This window comes from Myxocyprinus asiaticus, chromosome 38 (assembly GCF_019703515.2).
Source record: "Myxocyprinus asiaticus isolate MX2 ecotype Aquarium Trade chromosome 38, UBuf_Myxa_2, whole genome shotgun sequence".
NCBI classification, from domain to species: domain Eukaryota; kingdom Metazoa; phylum Chordata; class Actinopteri; order Cypriniformes; family Catostomidae; genus Myxocyprinus; species Myxocyprinus asiaticus.
The window spans coordinates 13,424,851-13,449,124 of NC_059381.1; the positions used below are offsets into that span (position 1 = coordinate 13,424,851).

General features: G+C 37.2%; 1 protein-coding gene across 1 annotated transcript in view; it reads left to right on the forward strand.

The window, feature by feature from the left end:
• The first annotated feature begins 7,728 nt into the window (after positions 1–7,728).
• LOC127428937 (sarcoplasmic/endoplasmic reticulum calcium ATPase 2-like) overlaps positions 7,729–24,274 on the forward strand; it is a 55,261-nt gene continuing 38,715 nt past the window's right edge. Inside the window, exons 1-4 of the mRNA XM_051677627.1 lie at positions 7,729–8,328; positions 9,424–9,441; positions 9,545–9,627; positions 13,504–13,608. Coding sequence (XP_051533587.1) covers positions 8,211–8,328; positions 9,424–9,441; positions 9,545–9,627; positions 13,504–13,608 — 324 coding nt within the window. The 5' untranslated portion in view covers positions 7,729–8,210. The remainder of the gene's footprint in view (positions 8,329–9,423; positions 9,442–9,544; positions 9,628–13,503; positions 13,609–24,274) is intronic.

Consider the following 24,274-nt stretch of genomic DNA (forward strand, 5'->3'; position numbering starts at 1 on the left):
CAGGCCGAACGCGTTCTTGCGTTAAAAACAAGGGCATCACTTTGTTTTAAAAGTGGTGGGGACATTTTATTTTATTATTTTTTAATTATTTTTTTTTGCAGCTATACCTACTTGACCTCATGAAGGTGCAGATAAAGTCAAATACTCTTTTACTGTTTTGATAATCATTCTTGATGATCATTTCAATACATATTTTACACAATTAATTTGATAACTTGTTCTGTACATCTAAAACTGTCAGTATTGGGATTTTGTTAGTAGATAAATACATCAGAATCAGAATCAGCTTTATTGCCAAGTATGCTTACACATAAAAGGAATTTGTCTTGGTGACAGGAGCTTCCAGTACACAACAATACAAAAACAGCAACAAGACTTTAAAAAAAAAATTACAATTGAATAAAAAAATAGATGTAGAATACACAAAAGACTATATATATACTGTATATACATACATACACACACACACACACACACACATATATATATATATATATATATATATACACACACACACACACACACACACACACACATATATATATATATATACACATACATATACACACACATACATACACACATACATATATATATATATACATACATATACACACACATATATATATATATATATATATATATATATATATATATATATATATATATATATACATATACATATACACATACATATACACACACATACACACATACATATATATATATATATACATACATATACATACATACATACACACACACACATACGTAGTGCAAATCTAAATACAAATCGGTTATGTACAGTGCAAGGGAATGTAATGGCAGAAGAAGTAGGATGTGTTGGATAATATAAAAAGACTAAGCTGTGTATTGCACATTAATTATTGCTCAAAGGGGCAGTTTGAACTGTTCATGAGATGGACAGCCTGGGGGAAAAACTGTTCCTGTGCCTGATGGTTCTGGTGCTCAGAGCTCTGAAGCGTCGGCCAGAAGGCAACAGTTCAAAAAGTTAGTGGGCAGGGTGAGTCAATCAGCTAAATCAACAAATGACAATAAAATGCAAAGTAATCTCTTCAGTAATCAAAATACTTTTTGAATGTAACTCTATTCTATTTACCAATGATTGAAATTAGTTTTTTTTAGGCAACATAGCATGTTTCGATGCATTTGGGCATATGATGCCCAAAAAATGCTGCATGCGCGCATGATACCCCAACAATGATGGCTAGGTAGGTAGCTGACTAGGTTTTAAGACACAGCCCAAGCCAGCAGGTCCAGACACCCACCACTTTTTTTTATCATACTGCTGAAAATCTATTTAGTCTCATAAGCAGAAACAAACTTCTATTTAAATGTCCAATAAGTGTCCAATGTTTTTAATTATTATAGGCATATTTCTTATGTTAATATATATGGTAAATAAGTTTCCATTTGTTAACAACATTAGATAACATGAACTAACAATGAACAATACTTTTACAGCATTTATTAATCTTGGTTCATGTTAATTTCAACATATAGTGATACATTTTAAAAATCAAAAATTGTATATATTAACATTAGTTAATGCAAGAACTAACATGAACTAACAATGAACAATTGTATTTTTATTAACTAGAATTAACTAAGATTCATAAATGCTGTAAAAAATATATACTGTTCAAGGTTAGTTTATGATACCTATTGCATTAAGTAATGTTAATGAATGGAACATTAATGTAAAGTGTTACCAAATATATTAATAGTATACTGTATATATTTTTACATTTTTAAAGTAGCCTAACAGTTCTAAAGCCTAGAAAGTTTTTCTACAGTCTTTTGAATGCCTATACCTATAGTGACAATCTATGAAATTAAAATTAAGAGTCTGTAGCCTATGCTTAAGTGCTCAGATTTCATTGGCAGAAATCATATCAAAACAGCTTCCAATCAAATAAATAAGCTGTAACTGCAGCCTGGCGGGTCTACACTAGAATTGTATATGTCTGTGGCATAATGACTTGTTAAATGCAATGACAAATAAATACACAAGGTGGCATACGCTGCTCACATGGAATGTGTCCCCAAACATCCCCTGTAAAAATGAAACATTTTGAACAATTGAGAGAATTGAGAATTAAATTAACATTGGCTCAATCAGAAATTATCTGTTGAGCCAATGCCAAAAGACTGTTGCTGCAACAGAGAATATTCAACTCACAGAATTTTAACTGTGCCAACTGAAAAATTTCAATGCAACAAATCACTATAAAATGTTTAGTTTTAGAGGTATACAATTTTTACAGTGTAAGGAACACTTTGTAGTAGGGTGTTTGTGGTTTAGATATTGTTTTAGTTAATATACTGTATCAAGTTTCAATAAATGTTTATTCATTTATTCAAATAGCTTAACACAACAAACCTGAGCTTAAACCATCCCTTCAAATGAGCCTGTGAATTTGTGTGGATTCACAGTGCATGGCCCATCCTTTATTTTAAGAGCTTTACAATCTGCCTGACATGCCAGATTTTACATTTGCTTTTTTGCAGAACCATAAAAGGCAAACATTTGGCTCACAGCCCAGAGGCTGATACCAAACATAGATTGAATATGGGAAAGAGTTGTTAGCAACTCCATTCCACATCTGTGAAACTCAAACAAGGGGATAGTTTTCTGAATAAACAGCCACACTCAGGTGACAAAAGCAGGACTTTGTGTACACTTCCTGCCTGTTTTCTCTGATGGCACACACGCTGTAGAAGGGTGTACCTCCCAGATCTGTCTGTCTGACTCTATGGTTACCAGTGATTTGTCATATACCTTATCTTTTGTTGATATGCTTTAGCATTGCAACAGTCACCATAGTGTCTTACACAGAGAAAAGATGGTACACTGAAATAAAGAGTGTCTATGTTTAATCTTACGGAAAGATCTGACTCTTCTCATGAACTGCGGGGTGCCTTGTCACTGATACAAACAATCCAACTCATAGCTTTTAAATCAGAACAGGCCAACTGCATAAACCAGCAGAAAGCACTAACAATTTCTTTCTGTTTCATGTAATGCACAGATCAAAAATTCTAATAGTTGTAAGTAATTTCCTTATTGTCATTTGCAAATTCTAGTTGTTAAATAGCACATCTAAAACCTCTTATTTTAATGGTTTAATTAACAGCACTCTTTGAAGTTTCATGTAGCTAATTGGAACCCATTACAGACAGTGGCAGAAGACATAAAAATGCATCTAAATCTTAAATACAGGTTGGGCAAAACGACTTGACACGTCATTGCACAGCATTGAGATGCTGACCAAGCTACTCTTTTCCCTAGAGCCTACTGCAATTAATGTGTCAGTCATGAGGTGTGAAGAATAGGCAATTACTGGCTCGGATGACCTTTTAGTGAATGAAAATACACTACAAAAGGGAACAATTTTTGTTTTAGCCTTTATAAAGTGAATGCCTTTTGGTGTAGTCGATTTTCAGAGTTTGATTTTCATGAATTCTTTTAAAGGTTCTAATTAGGTTATCTTTTTACTAAATGTTACTTTGGGAATCAAACCCATAAAATTCTGTGCATCCCTGTAGCACCTGCGTAAGTAATGCATGCAGTCAGGTCACTTTCATTGTATGGTAAAAGATGCTCTGAAAGTCAATAATGACTAAGACTGATCTCATTTTGAGATCCACAGAAGAAAGAAAGTCAAACAGGTTTGGAACATGAGATTGAGTAAACAATGACAAAACTTTTATTTTTTGGGTGAAGTGTGCCTGTAATATTATTTGAAATGGTCAATGTATATCTTGAATCTCTAGACATAATCAGGCAGCATATCTGAACCACCTCACCTCTTGTCTTTATTTTAATCCAGAATAATGTGTATTCATCAACAAGTGGCGTAAACAACTTTTACAGAACTATGGCAAATAATCAATGTTTATTGCAATTTTATATTCCAAGTAATACTGGGAAGAATCACATTTGACTTAGATTTTAAAAAAAAAACAAGTGACTTAGCACTGTCATATCTCCATGACAACCCAGCTTTGGCAAAACTAATTTAGCTGTTTCATGTCTTTTTATCTGAGCCTGTGATGTTGCAAAATGGTTGCAGATCCTGGGTCCAAGTTAATCTTCTGATTTGTTGTTCCAGTACTCCTTTTCATCAGTGAGACTGTATGCAGTGAGTGACCTTATCTCTTGTGTCCAAATATAAGCTCAAATGATGTCTGGGTAACAGTGAAGGACAGTGTGCACCTCAAAGCCACAACAGAAGGAATCTATTTCTTGTTCCATTTAGTTTACAAAAATCTAACATGAAAAAAAGAAACATGGAGTTTAAAGGTTTGGTTGCATGACTACATGTTTAACCATTTAATCAGTCAGCAGGGTTGGGAGGGTTACTTTTGAAATGTTTTCCACTACAGATGCTGTAAAATGTAATTTGTAATTTGACTCAAGGTCAGTAAGGTATTCTAAATACTTTGGATTACTTCTTCAGCACTGGTAGATTTTTTCACTTGTTTTGACTATAAAAACTCTGCCAGTACAGTAAGACAAAATACACATGTTAAAAATACATTCTCTGAAAAACCTAAATATCTTATGCTGTGTTGTTTCTAAAACAAGATAAATCAAACTGATTTTATTTTAAGAATTTTTAGATATTTTTACAGGAAAACAATACAAAAATTATTATCAAGAATACGATTTTGCCCTAATATCAAAGGTCTTACTAGAAAAAAGAAATTATGATCCAACATTAATTTTCTTGATAAAAAAATATGATCGTGCCTGGTAACGTGCGTGTAAAATGGCTAGAAACAGCATTTTAGCTTAGCGTAAAGCTGACAAGTTACACAAGGTTTATTTCTGTTTCTTCTGCTCCAAACTTACTTCAAACTTACTTTTCTGTCTGCTTGTATGAATGTAACACATCATAAGAAAGTGTTTCACCGCCGTTCAAATGCACTTTGGATCGCATCATTTATATGGATAAATGTTTTCCATCTGAAAGGACTAAATATTAAATGAAACAAATGACAATAAAATGCAAAGTAATCTCTTCAGTAATCAAAATACTTTCTGAATGTAACTGTATTCTAATGACCAATGATTTAAATTGTAACTGTAGTGGAATACAGTTACTTATATTTTGTATTTGTGGGCAGAACTGAAAAAGCATGTGCGAGCAAGGAGGCTTCCAAACCTGACTCAGTTACACCAGTTCTGTCTGGAGGAATGGGCCAAAATTCCAGCAACTTATTGTAAGAAGCTTGTGGAAGGCTACCCAAAATGTTTGAGCCAAGTTAAACAATTTAAAGGCAATGCTACCAAATACTAGCAAAGTTTATGTAAACTTCTGACCCACTGGGAATGTGATGAAAGAAATAAAAGCTGAAATAAATAATTCTCTCTACTATTATTCTGACATTTCACATTCTTAAAATAAAGTAGTGATCCTAACTGACCTAAGACAGGGAATGTTTTCTACAATTAAATGTCAGGAACTGTGAAAAACTGAGTTTAATGTATTTGGCTGAGATGTATGTAAACTTATGACTTCAACTGTATATACAAGAATGGCAACACTACCACACTGCTGCTGAGAAGGATACTTAAATGTACATATTGGCAATTTTTATAAGCAATGTTACTGCTGATGAGAGCTGCAGCAAACACAGGTAATCCCACACGCTATCTCTCTCAGTCTTCTTTCTTTCTTTCTTTCTCTCTTTCTCTCTCTTTCTCTCGATCACTCACACACACACACTACCTACTCCAATAAGTGCTTAAAAGCAGTGCAAGCCTCCATGACTAGTTCTAAAGTGACGCTTTCAAACTAGCAATTAAGGCTTGAGCTGTATCAAAGCAAGACGCTGAAGATGTGGTGGAAGAATGGTCCGTCATCAATTATTCCTTACCTTATTTCATTCAGTGACTGCTCCTACATCATGAATATCAAGGAGACTTCACTGTTTTTTTTAAATTTATTTTACTGATATTTTTCACTTGCAGAACATGAAGAATCTACAAACACAAATATTACAATGTGCATTTAGAGAAACATTCAGAACAATATCAGCAAAAAGAAAAATAATACAAATATGTAAAGTTTGTCAAGACAACATTTAATGTTGCCTTAACAATGCCTTGTTTAAAATAGCTTTGAATTTTAAAGGTTAAACAGGCCTTACAGACAGACATTGCATTACTGAGTGGTTGCTAGGGTGTTCAGGCTGGTTGCTATTTGTTGCTAGTCTGTTCTAGCTGATTGCTAGGGTATTTTGGTCGGTTGCTATGCATTGCTATGGTGTAGCTAGTTGTTAGAGTGTTGCTAGATATGTTTGAACATTCCATCAATGGGAGTCTATGGGATTTTGGGGATTTTTAAATGGTCTGTTATGGGAAAACTGTAAGACGGATCAGTAAGAAAAGACATAGCAACCCGAGTTAGAACAGTCTGAAGGTCTGTGCCAAGTTTGGTGGAGGTAGCTTGAAAGTTCAATTCGAGTTATAATTGGAATTTTTGGTCTAGGTTTAGGAATTTTGAAACAACCCTACACCAACCCTGTGTCCAAAACGCGTACTGCCACAGTATATACTGTATTTGATGAAGGACGGACTTCTTGGCCAGTAAAACAGTACGTTCTTTTAGGTATGCATGCTAGTATGAATAGATTTCGGACAAACTATATACGGGGATGTATGTATTGACCCATGACCCGAATATATGACATATATAACAAGAGTATTTAAAAATCACAGAAATAATCTGCTCTGGTTTTGTTAAACAAGCACCATTTAAGCACAAGAAACCACTTTCTTGGTATATACAGCACTTACAGTTGAGAAGAGCTGTCCAACTCATGGTTCTCTGCTGTTCATGATGTCGCCCCTGCTCCTGGGGTATTATGGGATAGTAAAGTGTCCAGTCGATCCGCATTTCAGAATCTCACCGGAAATAGTAGGTCTTCTGGGTATTTCTTGACTTACTGCTTCATGAATACTAATGATTCGGACATACAAATCCATTGGCATACTGTTTTTGGTATTGCATACTGTTTTTGGCATACTATTTAGTAGGGAAGTATGGATATTTGGACACAGTGCAACTCTTTATAATAACAGTATGTTTGCCTTGTCAAGCCAACATAATAAATGAAAATGATTTTTAAAAAAATTTTTTTTTAGGAACAAAATACAAATAAATTAAGCTTTTAGAGAAAGAGCTTCAATCATTTTGTGGGTGTGTTTTGCTTTTTGATTTCTTCTAATGCAATGCATCAATTCTGTTTTATATTTGCCCATTTCTGCTTATAACTATATTTTCCATTATTAATGAATGTATTAATCAGAATCTTGGATTACTTCTTCAGCACTGGTAGATTTTTTTCACTTGTTAAAAATACATTCTCTGAAAAACCTAAATATCTTATGCAGTGTTGTTTAATATTTTTTATCAGTGTTCATATGTTTAAAATATATTTTCTTTATCTTATCTATCTTTATCTTAAATTTGGTCTGTTTAAATACTAAATGCTCAATATAGTCTATTCAATTTCCTGCTGTACATTTTTTTTAATCAAGGAGGTGTTGTTCATCTGGTGTGACGTCGGCCAAAACTTCTCGAAAAGGAGGGTCAGCTGATCCACAATGACATGACGAAAAGAAAAGTCAAAGAAAGAAACGGGATTTCCGGAATCTGTGCAGCCAATGAGCGCATTCCACATGCGGACAACTCGAGCAGTGCATGCAGATCAGCCGAGTGGTAGAGCAAAGACACGCGATTGGTGCAAGAATTGCGAACACCGGCAGTGTGCTTCTATTCACGGAAAAGAACCGAGGATAGATCCGGCTCCGTCGAACGAGAGACTGTTCAGAGGCTTCGTTTGTGAATCTAGCATTTGATAAGGACTCAAGGGTTCCTAGCAACGTATGACTCACTTAAGAAGATCAAGAAGAAACAAAGAGTTAACGATGTATTTTGTATAACCTTTGTTTAATTAGGCTGGTCGGTAACTTATTTTTGTTTCCTTTTATAGTGATTAAACGCCGGTCAAAAGTTACCCGCGGTGATCAACGGTTTATTACAAATCACTACGGTTTTTGGATAAAGTTTTTTTTAAGGGTCCGAAGGTCTTGGGATTCAGGACTAAAGGTTTGAAGAAGCCCGTTAGAGGGGTGTTGAGAGTCCGTTCATAATCAGGGTGTCCGTCCGTCAACGATGGAGAACGCACACACGAAGACGGTGGAGGAAGTTTACAGTTTTTTCTCCGTGAACGAGAGTACGGGACTCGGCCTGGAGCAAGTGAAGCGACAGCGCGAGAAATGGGGACCAAACGGTGAGTGAGCGAGCATGGCCTGGATAATGCTAACAGAGGAGACTATGACTGGCAGTGCACGGTCCTAGAAAGCTAAATTAATTGGCTGGTTTCGCTATGTTGATCAAGTGGAGGAGCACTGTAGGCCCTCAACAGAGCGGACGCACATGCGGCGTTATTCATTTCATCAGTCGGCATGTGTCTGAAGTAAAGGCGCGTGACGTCAGAGCTGCTCATCACCAGCGTATTTTATTCTCCACATTTGACCTCTAATAAGTGCTTTCGGTAGCTATAAATAAAGAAGACCAATTTTTTTTAAATTGTTACTTATGCCGTTTCTTAAATGTCCAATTGTCTTCTGCCTCCAGGCTGTAAAGCCTTCAAGGAATGTTCCAGGTTCAAGTCATTACCATGATAATTACCTAAAATTAACATACAATACTTGGCTTATACAAATAATAATAATTATATAATTATTATAATTATAATATGATCCCTCATTTATTAAAAGCAAAATTCGCGGTTACAGTAAAGCACTGTGGAAGTGTATGGGGATTAGGCTACTTCAGTCCATAAACATGAAAATACATGCTGTTTCAAACGTTTGGCCACAGAACGTAAACAGGGTTTCATGTTTCGTCTTAACCTGATTTTAGTGTGATAAAATCGCTACTAACTTTGTATTAAGTAATATCCAATATTACAACTTTGTTGCCGTTATGACGCAACGCCATACGTAATCTGGTTAACGCTGTATCGCCGGTAAATCCATGATTTTATCACATTAAAATCATGCTAACATGTATATCGTGTACGTCTTCTGGATATACATTTAAAACCGTGTGTGTTTATGGACTGGCCCCATTCACTTCCATTGTATGTGGTTTTGGTGTAACCGCACCACATTTTATTTTTTTAAGAAATAAAATAAACGAGGGAGGTGAATTTTCTGAAGTAATCAACATCATGCAACACACGCTGTTCTTAGCTTGTTTTGAGCCTGGAACAGTCCTTTAATGGATGCAGATGATTCACAGTACAGTGACTTTAAGGATCTAATATCAGGAATAATTTTTTTCCTTTTCTCTCTCCTTTGAACCTTTGGATGTCCCACAGAATTGCCTGCGGAAGAGGGTAAACCTTTGTCCTTTTTACCTGTTTTTTTGTTTTTGTTTTTTTTAATGGGTTTCATGACTTGGTCTCTATTCTTATGCATTCTCTTTGTCTTCGTCTTCAGGTAAATCACTATGGGAGTTGGTGGTGGAGCAATTTGAGGACCTTTTAGTGAGGATTCTTCTCTTGGCAGCTTGCATTTCTTTTGTAAGTACCTGTGGTTGAAGGGTGTAACTCTCTTAAATAATATAAGTACAGTAGACTATATTTTAGTTTGGTGTAGCCTTTGAAATTATGATTTTCCTCTTTTTTTTTTCTTTTCTTTTTTTCCTCCTCTCATAGCATTATTAACAAAGCCTAATTGTTTCGTAAACATCAATATTGGTTCAGCAGGTTTTGATAGTGATTATTGTACATTTTGTGATGTCACTGTAATGCAGTTTCTGTTTAATTGCAATATTACAGCTAAAATGGTAATATGTTTTATTTTATTATTTTTCTAAGAATTGTTGAGCCATACAATTTTCGTTCGGTCCATTATGGCCTCATTGTATATATTTTGTTAATACTCTGTGGCATGTTAAAGGCTTAGAAAGCAGTGGATCATGGGGAAATGAAAGAAAACTATAATTCCCTACACCATGCCGAACAATATCGATATACAGTATGAGGCTCAAACATTCAGCATGAAATTCTGATCATGTTACAAAAGGTAGTCTTGTCATCAGGCTCCAAGGTGAAAATGGACGGTGGTCCACTTAGTGGTTCATAAGTGAGGTCTTGAACACGTCTTCTGGATTATGTTTCACTGCTGGGATGGGAGACATGGTGCAAATCCGAAAGGGCTCAGAGAGCCCTCTGAGAACGTGGTATGCAGTACCATGGATGGAGGTTGGATTGCTTTGTTGAACCGACATTGTGACTTGTTAATTCGTCAGCACGTTTGTCATCAACTTCCTGTATTTGAACCAGAGAATTTGCTGAAACATCACTGTTTGTTGCATCAACATTGGGGATTATTACTAAAGTGTGCTTGTTTACATGACAAATATATGAAAAACAATTCCTCTTATAAATGGGGCTGCATGTAAAGTGAAAAGTTTGCTACTCTCATTGGCAGCTCATTCCCTGTATTCCGAGCTAGAGTTCAGTGTTGTGATATTACACAAGTGTTACTGGCAATGGGAACGGTTGTTCCCCTCCGAGTCAGTCCTGTGTACTGTTCAGGATCTCTGTTACCCATACAAACACTTTCAGACTAACCTCTCATGGAGATGCATTAACTCGCTCTAACTCTCACCTTTGTTATTCCCATGTGGTGAGGGTGTTGTTCAGTAAGCACAGTGCATCCCATAAGGACTAAGCACATCGACTGTAATTTACAACCACAGCTCGTTGCACAAGGGTGTTTATAATTGAAGTCAGTGGAAATGAGCGGCATCTCATTTAATGCATTGAATTTCTGACAAGATGAAGCCATTGTGCTTTGCACACTTTGGCATTATGTTAGTCTTTAGCCTTTTTATAGTAAGTAGTATTTAGTTATGGGTGCTGAATGGCTTTCTCAGCAGTACATATTTAGGATTTTGTAACAATGCAATGAGTTGGTTTAAATAATTGCTATTATAAGTAGGTTATACAAAACCTCTGACACATTAGTATGACCTAAATTGATTTTAGAAACAAAAATTGGGTAATTATCTTTAGAAAGGTTACAAAGAGTGCATTATTTTTGCAATAAATATTTTAAGAAGAAATGTATATGTATTTGCAGAGCTAACAATCAGTCAGTGTGTTTACATGCACTTTAAAAGTTGGGTTTCAGTTGGGAGTCCGATTTTTGCGAAGTTGGACCAATAGACCTTGAAAATACGATTGTAGCTCCAGTTCATCCAGCATGTATATTTACTGTACATGCATATGCATGCTCTGAAAAACAGGTGACCCATGCCGCAACTTGTATTTAACCCAGCGTATTTGTCATCTTCAAATATTTGAGTATGCAACTATGCATTGTGTTATGTATACTTGGACAGAGAGATAAAGACTGAGGCTTGTCTATGCAAAAATCCACTGTAGTTCGATTAAACTGTGCATGTAAATGTACTGGTTTCAACCACTGAGCAGAATGCAAACTTGTCCTAGAGTACCCTCTGATAAACATGGATGTTACAAAAAACAATTTCAGAGCAAGGCACCACGCAAATATGACATTTTATTTCCTGCACTAGAATATGTGGGTTGGTGTTCGGGCCGTAACTATAATGAAATTTGGCTGACGATTAATTGTCTGTTTTGAGGCATTCATGATGCAAATTGTCATACAAATTGTCATACTAAAAGTGTTTGTATGCTTCATGCACCTTAAGAAATAAATTACTATTATTATTATTTAACTTGGATTGGACATTGACGTGTGTATATGCACTCACCAACCACTTTATTAGGAACACCTGTACACCTACTTATTCATGCAATTATCTAATCAGCCAATCGTGTAGCTGCTGTGCATAAAATAATGCAGATATGGGTCAGGAGCTTCAGTTCATGTTCACATCAACCATCAGAATAGGGAAAAATGTGATCTCTGTGATTTTGACCGTGGCATGATTGTTGGTGCCAGATGGGCTGGTTTGAGTATTTCTGTAACTGCTGATCTCCTGGGATTTTCACGCACAACAGTCTTTAGAGTTTACTCAAAATGGTGCTAAAAAGAAAATGCATCCAGTGAGCGGCAGTTCTGTGGATGGAAATACCTTGTTAATGAGAGAGGTCAACGGATAATGGCCAGACTGGTTCGAGCTGACAAAAAGGCTACGGTAACTCAGAAAACCCCTCTGTACAATTGTAGTGAGCAGAATAGCATCTCAGAATGCAATAACATGTCAAACCTTGAGGTGAATGGGCTACAACAGCAGATCACCACGTCGGAAAATAGTAAAATGTTTGTCCGAAATACTTCAGTTTTACACGTTATTATAAGACTCTCCGATTAAACCCACAAGCCCTTATTTCACACGAAGAAAGACCTTTAAGATGCTGTGTGTATTAAAAAACATCTCCATTTTATCATCTCCACAGAAATGGAGTAAACAAGCACCTCCTTTTGTGTCACTGTATGTTATTAACACTGCCTGTATGAACCTGCAGTGACCAAGAACATTTGCCATTATACTATCGGTAAATTAAAGTGAAACCGGAGCGTTTTGCGTTCACTATCAGAATCCATGTTTATATTTTCACTGTAGTTTTGTGTGAATCTCTGCAGGCGCCGCATATGTCAGAGTGCTTCAAAAGCGGTCAGTCTTCACGCGCTCTTCACAAGCTGCTTTCAGTCCGGCTCAGTCAGACAGACAGAGTTCATCTGAATGAGACACACAAACGCATTTACGTTTTCGCTTTAAATTCTTTTCTTTTTTGGACAGTAAAATGTGATTGGAATTTGAAGTGCACAACAATCGCGATTCCGTGAAATAACCACAGTTAAATCAAATGACACTAATCAGATGCTTATTTAATAATCACGACAGGCCTAGTAGGTGTTGAAGTACTCAAACTCGCATTATTGTTTTTATGCACTGAATGCACATTCCGTCTGTGGTCTTATTAGATTCATGCAGCTCTGCATGTGTAATGGAGTTCTTCTCGCATTAACAAATGAAACTTATTGTGTGGCCCAGGTACACTGAAGCCTATAGTGTCTGATTGATGAAAGCCCATCTGTCTTAATTGGATCATATTACACAATCGACTCAGAGGTGTAGTGTTTATTGGGCCTTTTCTGGAGAGTGTCAGCATGCCTGTAAATTCACATGGCTGGCTCATTAAGTGCTTTGTCTTTATGTAGTACCCCTCCGAGAAGTGCCTTGCATTAAAATGTCAGTGCAAAGGGACGTTCCTGGGGCATAAAAACTGAGCTAAAGCATTAGATTTTTGTCCTCCCTGGAAGACTCTTTAGTGTCATTCAGTCTTTGATAATGTTTTCTTATATGGCTAACTTCCTGAAAGTCACAAAATGTAAATAAAAAAAAATTGGAGCTTGTATGTATTTATTTATTATTATTATTATTTTTTTTTTTATAGGTATTGGCCTGGTTTGAAGAGGGAGAGAACACCATAACCGCATTTGTGGAGCCTTTTGTAATATTGCTAATTCTTATAGCCAACGCCATTGTAGGAGTCTGGCAGGTAAGTTTGGACCCCTTTATCTGCAGCTTTGCCTTTTATGTCTGAACAACATACATTCCAAATGCAAATACAGCCGCTTCCTCCAAGGTTACCAGCTTGCACAGGTCAAAGTAACACATTGATGTTGAGACATAAAAATTTGTGCAGTTAGTCTCGCTGACCATTATATCTGTTTGTTATATCACTCACCACAGTTTGTTCAATAAACTTGAACAAATAGGTATAAAACAAGTAATGGGCAAGATAAGGCAGAGTCACTGGGTTTAGTTCCTTTTAAAATTTCTTACTAGTATGAGTCAGCTATGGGCAGTTGTACATGCTTGGATGTTTTGACCAAGAAATGTCCCAAATAGAGCCTGACTGATGTGGGATTTGAGACCGATACCGATTTTAGAGGGGGGAAATTCACGATTATGGTGGCCGATATTGTTAATTTGAGCTGGAATGAAAACTGACCTTTTCTATGTGGATTGTGCACTGATATGACTATGCAAAGGTACTCGGAAGGCTGCTTTCTTAAATATTTTTATCAAAGAATATTTGACATTATTATTATACATTGTCAACAAATTGTAGAAATGAACACGGAGAAAATAAAGAATAAATAAAAATACAATAAATAGCTAAATAATCATCAGTACTGTATGTTCAGTATCAGTCAGTTGCTGACCATTTAAATGAAGAATAAATTCAACTAAAATAAATAGCTAAATAAACATCAGTACTGTTTAGTATCAGTCAATTGCTGACCATTTAAATAAAAAATAAATACAAATAAAATAAATAGCTAAATATCAGTATTACTGTTTAGTATCAGTCATATGCTGACTTTTAATACTGCCAGTCAATTAGGGGCAAGTTGTAAAACAAGAAGCATTTACACCTGCCGAGACGAGATAAACAGCGGCAGCATTGTTACACCGTATTCTGCTGTACAAGTTCAGGGGAAACTTTCAATGGTGGAAAACCAGACTTTTAAATATTACATTTAGTAAATGCTACGACTGGAATTGTTCAGTTGAAGGGGGTACCAAACTGCAAATCCTGAACAAAACAGTTTGGTGAATACGTTTACACATTAGCTTCCACTCAGTTGACAAGGTATGAACTAGCTACGTGGTTAGCTAGTTAGCTATAAGCTCGTTTTCATGGAGAGTAAAAGACGGACGTTATTTATTTACTTTCCAGCATTGTGTCTCACCAACTAGGTAACAATGTAGCATGAAATCAACACTCAACAGACACAATCCACCACCGTACTGTTGTCTGCTGAGCTGCAAAAAGATGCTCTGATGTTTACTTTTCAATCTGCTACGTTATTGATTGCACTGACAAACTGGCTAACATAGCTAAAAGATGTGAAACATGAGTGACATGGTTGTCAGGGACAGGGTTAACGTTATATTAGTTATATTGAAAAGGGAAAATTATTAGGTCATTATTTATTTATTTTTTATATGTATTTTATTTTTGGATTTTTCCCCTTTTTCTCCCAATTTGGAATGCCCAATTCGCAATGTGCTTTTAAGTCCTTGTGGTCACGTAGTGATTCGCCTCAGTCCAAGTGGCGGGGGACGAATCCCAGTTGCCTCCGCGTCTGAGACCGTCAACCCGCGCATCTTATCACGTGGCTTGTTGAGCGCGTTGCCACGGAGACATGGCGCGTGTGGAGGCTTCACACCATCCACCGCGGCAACTACGCTTAACTCGCCACGCGCCCCACTGAGAACGAACCACATTATAGTGACCACGAGGAGGTTACCCCATGTGACTTTACCCTCCCTAGCAACCGGGCCAATTTGGTTGCTTAGGAGACCTGGCTGGAGTCACTCAGCACGCCCTGGGATTCGAACTAGCGAACTCCAGGGGTGGTAGCCAGCGTCTTTTACCACTGAGCTACCCAGGCCACCCTGGGGTCATTGGTTATTAACTTCCCAGTATGTATTTCACAAACTAGTTAGCAACTTACCGTGAAGACACCGCTTAACTCACCATCTACAGAACCACCATCAGCTCAGCTCCGTAAACAATGGAGTCGGAGCGTGCTCTGCTGGACAAACTACGTTATGACACCAATTCTAAATCACCCCAAACATTGTTTTCTGGATTATACAGAGTTTTTACTGGCTCAAAATGTGGCAGAGGTGGTACCATCCTGATCATGTGCACACATACACTTGTACCATGCCTTACACTGGCTGAAGCAAACACAAGCAACATATTTTAGGTGTTCTAATAATTAGATGATTGAAGAAAATCCATCCAACAATTATCAACTTACAGCATATTTAATTAAAAAAGCTAACCTGTTCAACATTAAATTAATTAAATACAACATAACAGCTAATGTGTTCATTTATAGTTAACAAACAGCAAACTTGATTAATAAACCGATAATAAGGTCATCTCTGATCTCAGGTATGTGGGTGGGTATGGTGGGAAGGGATGATGTGTAGAGACCAATCGGCCACTGTTTTACAGCTTGGACTGGACTGATCGTTTGGATTGACAGGTCTTGATTTACCATGCACACAACTGAAACAGTGCTGGATCTTATTACTTGTTACTTATGTAATCATGTTTCTGGTTTATTGTGGCATTTACAAATGCAAGTAGTTCTTAGGTTCAGTAAAACCATCAGATCACTTGTTTGGAGAGTTTTTTTGACTTTTGATAAAGGCTACATTGGTTCCAAATGCCATTACTTGCTTTGGCAAATTACAAAATTTTGCCCAGATACAGTTGACATGATTGTAGTCATCATGTCAAGCATGAATAATTAACAAAATGATTAAATAAACTGCATCACTTTCTCAGCAGCGTTGTAACATAAGAGCCTCCAAACATGAGATGTACATGTTTGCATTTTTGAGAAAATCAAGATTATGCATGGATAGTAATTCAATGAAATAAGGCCATGAAACACACAATAGATTTTGTAGACTCCAGTTTTCGCTCACAAAATTAACTTTTGTGGGACACTTTTTGTGTTAGGCCGTATCGGATCACGCTCTTCTTCTGAGGTAAATTCACAGCGTGCCTTCTTCCAAAAACGATAATGAGCTCATATGGGAAAAACTGTACCTCTTGTTGGTTTCATACGGATTACACAATCAGAGAATATTTGTTTTCAATTTAAATTGGTTCATTTAAAGTAGACAATTCAAGCTTTCTATAGACATATTTCTCATGTCTGCGAGGCAAGTATACGCTGAGTTTCGGTTCATTTTCATGACGCGCTCCAGACAGAAGTTCACGGAGACTGAGACGGCAGAAATCGCATCCTGTATGATTTCTTTATTTTACAAAACCACAATGTTTTACTGTTATTGTGAGTGTACACAAATAAAAGTAAACTCTTTATAGTTTCGAATTATGTCTTACTCTTATTTGTATGACCAAAAATGACCAAAAGTGATCGCGCCGGCGCCTCAGGTGACCACAGAGGATTGATTATGTTATGTTATCAATATAAAAAACAACTCGAACAGAAGCAATTCAAATATTGAATTTTGGGGGCATTTCTGACCCTGCACGACGCTAATTTGAGCCAACGCCTGATTAGCTTGCTTGTTGTTAAGCTTAATGGAAGGCTATTGCCTAAGTTCTGCTGGCTCTATGGAGATTTTTTTTTTTATAGTGGTTTAATTTCACAGCAGTGGCAAACAATGTCGAAGTTTAGGGCAAACATTATCCTTACCTGGCTGTCACAAATGAAGGCTGATGTTGTATGAGGGCTGTGACAAAGAATCTCAAGGAGGGGCAGGGGCTCGTATGGTCTCGCAGAATTACAATGTAAATGCAGATGTCGGGCACACATTTAATTGAGAATTGATGCCAAGGGCCAAATTTAAATAATAGCTAAAATATAAATTAAAAAATACGAAATGACTTGCAAAAAGGGCACTTATCTAGTGAAAGAGGGCGGGTGCTTGAGCACCACTTGGGCTCTATCTGTGCACGTGACTGCCTGCCTGAGTTTCGTCGACAGTCGGAGGCGGCACGAAATTTGATAGAGGCGGCCGCCTCATAATTCTCTATGCAGGAAAACCCTGATTATATGTTCTGAAAAAAAGTTTTCTTATCTCCGCATATCAGAAAAACGTACGCTGATACAATATATCTGTGAAATGTAATATCGGCCAAATAATCACTGTGATCTGGGAACATGGTAGCATATTTGCAAGTTGTGAGCAATGCCACATATGGTTCTGAATAACTTCTCTTAATCTTGACACAGTACAAGCATAACCTATGCGTCTGAAGCTGTGTCCCAAATGACACACTATACACTGTGCACATACAATATACACTATGCACTTTAAAATAGTATCGTCCCCAAATGGCCGAAGTGACGTTTTTAATGCATGCTATCTTGTTGCCGCTAGCTATAGCGCGTTAGCCAGCCTCAGTTCAACACTTGTATCTCAAACAACGTACATATTCACACAGCGTGGGGTGATGGTAAAGCATTCAACTTACATTTGTAAGGTGCAGTCTTCACTGATGTTTTGCTTGTTGCTGCATTCTCCATTATTTACAATTGTTTTATTAGACCAAGGCAGCCAGGTAACTCCACCCCTTCCAAGGTGTCCAACATTCCACACTCCGTTTTGACAGCTGAAGAAGTGCATCATCATCTGGGAACACAAAAGTACACTTTTTGTTGCATTTTCAGTGTTAACATACTACTCGTGCTACTTGCAATGCAGAGTGATGTAGAATAGTGAAGAAGTATGCGGTTTGGGTCTCACCTTGAGAAGCTGATTTATTTGAGTTATATAGAGCCATATTATTGTGAAACTGTATCTTGTAGTTGTCCTATGTCTATTGCTAACAGAAGTCAAATTCTGGTGTCCACATTCAGGTGTATTTTAATAAAGCTACTGCAGTGGTATGATTTGTGAGCACCATTCATAATGAGCTTTAAAGCTTGTAGTATCCTCCTCAACCAGCTGTTTCACACAAGGCTTTTTCTACTGATAGAACTAGCTTGTACCTTATAACAAGCCTGGGCTTACAGGTTTCCTCTAGATGCCTGTATATTGTGAAGATTATATTTTTCAGTGTACAGTGCATCCGGAAAGTATTCACAGCGCTTCACTTTTTCCACATTTTGTTATGTTACAGCCTTATTCCAAAATGGATTAAATTCATTATTTTCCTCAAAATTCTACAAACAATACCCCATAATGACAACGTGAAAGAAGTTTGTTTGAAATCTTTGCAAATTTATTACAAATAAAAAATGAGAAAAATTGCATGTACATAAGTATTCACAGCCTTTGCCATGACACTCAAAATTGAGCTCAGGTGCATCCTGTTTCCACTGATCATCCTTGATGTTTCTACAACTTGATTGGAGTCCACCTGTGGTATATTCAGTTGATTGGAAACGATTTGGAAAGCCACACACCTGTCTATATAAGGTCCCACAGTTAACAGTGCATGTCAGAGCACAAACCAAGCCATGAAGTCCAAGGAATTGTCTGTAGACCTCCGAGACAGGATTGTATCAAGACACAGATCTGGGGAAGGGTACAGAAAAATTTCTGCAGCATTGAAGGTCCCAATGAGCACAGTGGCCTCAATCATCCGTAAATGGAAGAAGTTTGGAACCACCAGGACTCTTTCTAGAGCTGGCAGCCTGGCCAAACTGAGCGATCGGGGGAGAAGGGCCTTAGTCAGGGAGGTGACCAAGAACCCGATGGTCACTCTGACAGAGCTCCAGCGTTTCTCTGTGGAGAGAGGAGAAACTTCCAGAAGAACAACCATCTCTGCAGCACTCCACAAATCAGGCCTGTATGGTAGAGTGGCCAGACTGAAGCCACTCCTCAGTAAAAGGCACACGACAGCCTGCCTGGAGTTTCCCAAAAGGCACCTGAAGGACTCTCAGACCATGAGAAACAAAGATTGAACTCTTTGGCCTGAATGGCAAGTGTCATGTCTGGAGGAAACCAGGCACCGCTCATCACCTGGCCAATACCATCCCTACAGTGAAGCATGGTGGTGGCAGCATCATGCTGTGGGGATGTTTTTCAGCGGCAGGGACTGGGAGACTAGTCAGGATCGAGGGAAAGATGAATGCAGCAATGTACAGAGACATCCTTGATGAAAACCTGCTCCAGAGCGCTCTGGACCTCAGACTGGGGTGAAGGTTCATCTTCCAACAGGACAACGACCCTAAGCACACAGCCAAGAAAACAAAGGAGTGGCTCTGGGACAACTCTGTGAATGTCTTTGAGTGGCCCAGCCAGAGCCCAGACTTGAACATCTCTGGAGAGATCTGAAAATGGCTGTGCACCGACGCTCCCCATCCAGTCTGATGGAGCTTGAGAGGTCCTGCAAAGAAGAATGGGAGAAACTGCCCAAAAATAGGTGTGCCAAGCTTGTAGCATCATACTCAAAAAGACTTGAGGCTGTAATTGGTGCCAAAGGTGCTTCAACAAAGTATTGAGCAAAGGCTGTGAATACTTATGTACATGTGATTTTTTTTATTTTTTTTATTTAACAAATTTGCAAAGATTTCAAACAAATTTCTTTCACGTTGTCATTATGGGGTATTGTTTGTAGAATTTTGAGGAAAATAATGAATTTAATCAATTTTGGAATAAGGCTGTAACATAAAATGTGGAAAAAGTGAAGCGCTGCGAATACTTTCCGGATGCACTGTAGTTAGCCTTGTTATGAAAATGAAAACATGTGGCAGTTTTTTTTCTTCTGCCCTTTCCTAAAGATAGTCCTGCTGTCCCAGTGGAACTCATCGTAGAGCCAAGACCATATTTTTTTCTCCAGCACCTCATAACGGCCTTGAAACCCATGTCCCAGATTTCTCTATCATTTTATTTTTGTCTCCATTCATTACCCAGACTACTCGAATCCTCTGCCTTGTCCTCTCCTAGCTGTCAAGTTTTCTGCTTTTTGAACTTGTTGGATGCCTTGAGCTACAGTTTTGCACATGACGTTAGTGTGTAAATGGACAAATCTCTTTAAGGACCACAGGAAATCAGAACTCGAGTTTTAGTGGCTTTTAGTCCATTGCTGTTAACTTGTCACATGTGAGTGTACTCGTAAAATATTATTTTATTTTAGCCGATATACACATTTATAATTACCTTTTTTTCTGTTGGGAAAATAGACCAAAGGTTCATGACTAATCTTGCACTAACAGACTTATACAAAATTTTTGGCTGATGAAATGCTCTCTAGAATTAGAATGTCCCCACCTTCTAAATTATAAATACCATCTGCCTCTGGATGGCAAAAGCCAATACCTAATCATAGCTCATTGCTGTGATGTACATTTAAAGGCTTATCGATATGTCCCGTCCAGTTTCCTTTTTCAACAGGAAATACATGTATGTCAACACTGGAACGAAAACTACCCTCACTGAGCCATTTCTTGGGGTCTTTTAGACTTTCTTATACAGTTTATTGCTGGCCTACAAAAGCTAATTATCCTCTTGTCTACACAACCATATTTTCACAGCAGCTGGCCCAGGGCACAATTCATTTCAAAGAGTGCTACTCTGTGCACCTGCTCTGGTGTGGGGTTCAAAGATTTAAAGGCCCATTAAATGTCCACAGCAAGGAACTGAGTTTGTTTCTCAGTAACCAAGGTATTAGCTGTTCAAAGGTGGTATTGCTTGGTGCCTATACAGTGATAGAGGTATTTCCCCATATTTTTATGGGGACTTGTACTGACATTTAGTTTATGGTATTCTATGTAAACGTCAAAAAGCATAATGAATGATTGAACTGACTTTAATGTCTTGAGAATTCATTCTAAACTTAATTTAAACTTTACCAATTAAAACCACTAAACCATTGGGAGTACTCTACACTTTTGCAGGTTAAAAAGCTTTGTGTTAATAAAACAACTTATTAAAATAAATGCCTTGTGTGCTAGTTTTAGCTACATCCTTCCAAAGTAGCAAGCGACTACGGTGTGGTGTTTTGGGTAAGCATAAGCTTGAATGATATCTGAATGAAAAGCGTTCTTGCAGAACTGGATTGGTCATGTCTGTCTCCTTTCAGTTCTGCACTAATAAACTGAAATGGAAATTGCGAGACCTCTTGGGCTAAATCGTGTGACTTCATCTCACCCTCTACTCTTTAACATTACCATAATGTACAGAAGTAAATTTTAACAACTTGAGAGCTATCTGAATGTTAGCACTGAAACACCACACTGATGTTTGATTATCAGTCTTTTAAAATGCTAAATTGATTTTAGTGTAACTAGAAAACTCTAGCATAGCTATTCAAACAAGTTCAATAGATTTTCACCTAACCTTAAAAATGAATTGTTTTATTTAGAAACTTGCACATTAGTCTTTGTGACTTCTGATGTGAAACGCAGTTCCCTCTCTTGGCAGGTTGGGTTTGTTGAAAGCTAATTAAAGGCTTATTGCCTTTTAAATGTCTTTTTGTTTGTTGGGATTTGTGTTTTATTGCTTACATTATAGGCTACAGGCTCTTGGAGTGTTTAGATGTCATCACGTTTAATTCGTGACATGCAGGGTTTTGAGCAAATGCATAAAAAGTAGATGAACGTGGCAATAAGATACAATCTATATTGTTCCAATTGACAACATTTGTTTTAACAGTCATTATGTGTGTGCATTCAGTGATTTTTAAACACTCAGACTGTGTCTGCATGATAATACTGTCAGTCAACTTGTCCAGCAGGTGAATTGCAATAGTTTGTGAAAGTATCTTGAATTTTTTCTTCCTCATTAAGCAAATCAACAACAAACTCGTCATCACTGCTGCAGCTTGGAGAGAGATGTGTTTTAATTTTTTCAGATTGACTCGCTAAAGAGCTCGCTTGCTTGTCTTTCATATTTCAATTCAATGGTTGTTTCCTTGTCAAGTTCTTATGTGTCATAGGTAGAGAACAGATCAGCTAAAAGGTGCTTTGCACCAGCTACTGTACCCCGGTGCTAAAATTGCTTGTTGGTTAGCACCACCTATTGTAAAGGCAGGAATGTGCTACCAGTGATCATTCGCCTCGCTTTCAGTGTGTAAGGGCCATTCGTCGACTATTTGTTTCTAATAATCACGCTGCACTTGGTGTGCAAAGGCCTTCAGGTTATTTTCTGCAGATTGTGATTTGGGTTCCTTTCTGTTTAAATTAATTACCATTTGAATGTACAGTATATGCGATCTTCTCATGTAAATTAGATTTCATGATTACGTTTGTTGTAGTTTGCAATGCCCCACTTCTGATAAATATTTTATAATTTAAGGTCATTTTCTCTGGTAAAACTCAATGGGGGAATCTAGATAATTTTTTTTTTTTTTTACCGAACACTATATGCTGTCAGTCAGAGCTCAATGCGAGCTTGCCATATAAGCTTGCCACATGACTGCGAATAGATTGCATTGAACTAGTAAATGAAAAAGTAGATCTCGCATTAAAAAAAAAAAAAAGGTTAGGTGCTCCTGGAGTAGCCAATGTCTCTCAGCTGGAACTATATACATTTTTATATTATAGATCTGCATTGGGTGACTATTGGCTTTACATATTGTTTGCACAATTGTTTTGTTCTTGTTTTTATCATTTTCATTATTATCATAAACATTATTGCAATCTGAGTTATTAAATAATTTTTCCGATTACAAGGTTAATCGTCAGATTACTCGATTACAAAAATAATCATTGATGACAGCCTTAGTCCGGACTTTTAAACTGATTTTTGCCTTAGTCAAGCCAGTTTTGTTTGTTTAACTTGGAGACTTAGTGATCTCATCATGCAAAAGAAACCACAGGATGTCCACTGCCAAATGCACTGCCAAGCAGTGTTGGGTAACATTACTTTTAAAAGTAACTTGTTAGAATATTGCGTTACTCCTTAAAGTAACTTAAGTAATTTTATAGAAAGTAAAGCGTTACTTTTTTTCCTCACAGCCACTTTCTCTTCTGCTATGCTATGCATTCCATACAAAAAAGCCATGCATTGCATACAAGAGACAGTACAGGTCATGCTAGCTAATGTACAACACTCATGTCAAAACATGGTAAACAAACAAATATTTAGAAAGTAGGTCTTCATGTCATATTTATAAAGAATCACTAACATGAATATGCATGATTTGTTTTTCCATCAACATGGCAGCCAATATGAATAATGAAGAATAACCACTGTCTTGCCTAAAGTCCAACACTTGAACCTGCATTATATCTTTCATCATGTGACGTACCCATCGACAATGCCGGAGTCAACTTGAGATGTTTTTCAAAAGTCAGGATAAAATTCAGTGGGGGATGCCAGCCTAACATGTTCAAGGAATAAGTCTGATGAATAAATAAATCATCTCATCTCAAAAAAAGTCATCTCAGTGCAAGCTAGTTTTGAGTTGATCCACGGTGCGTACAGACGCCACAACTTCAAAGGTGCACATTGATACAGCTTGAATGGAATCGTTTTTAATGCTACCAAAATGTCAAAAACGGTTTGTTTCATGAATCAAACTATTTATTTTTTTTAATAAAATGTAGAATCTTTTTAGAAACCAAGATATTTTCTGTGTGTACACAATCGATGTAGAACATTTCTCGGAGCCACTGATCCAGAGTTAGCTTATCTCATAACACAGAGCAGTTCGGCTGCATAAATCAGTGAATTGAGTGAGTATTTCACCCTGTGTATTATGTCGTGGC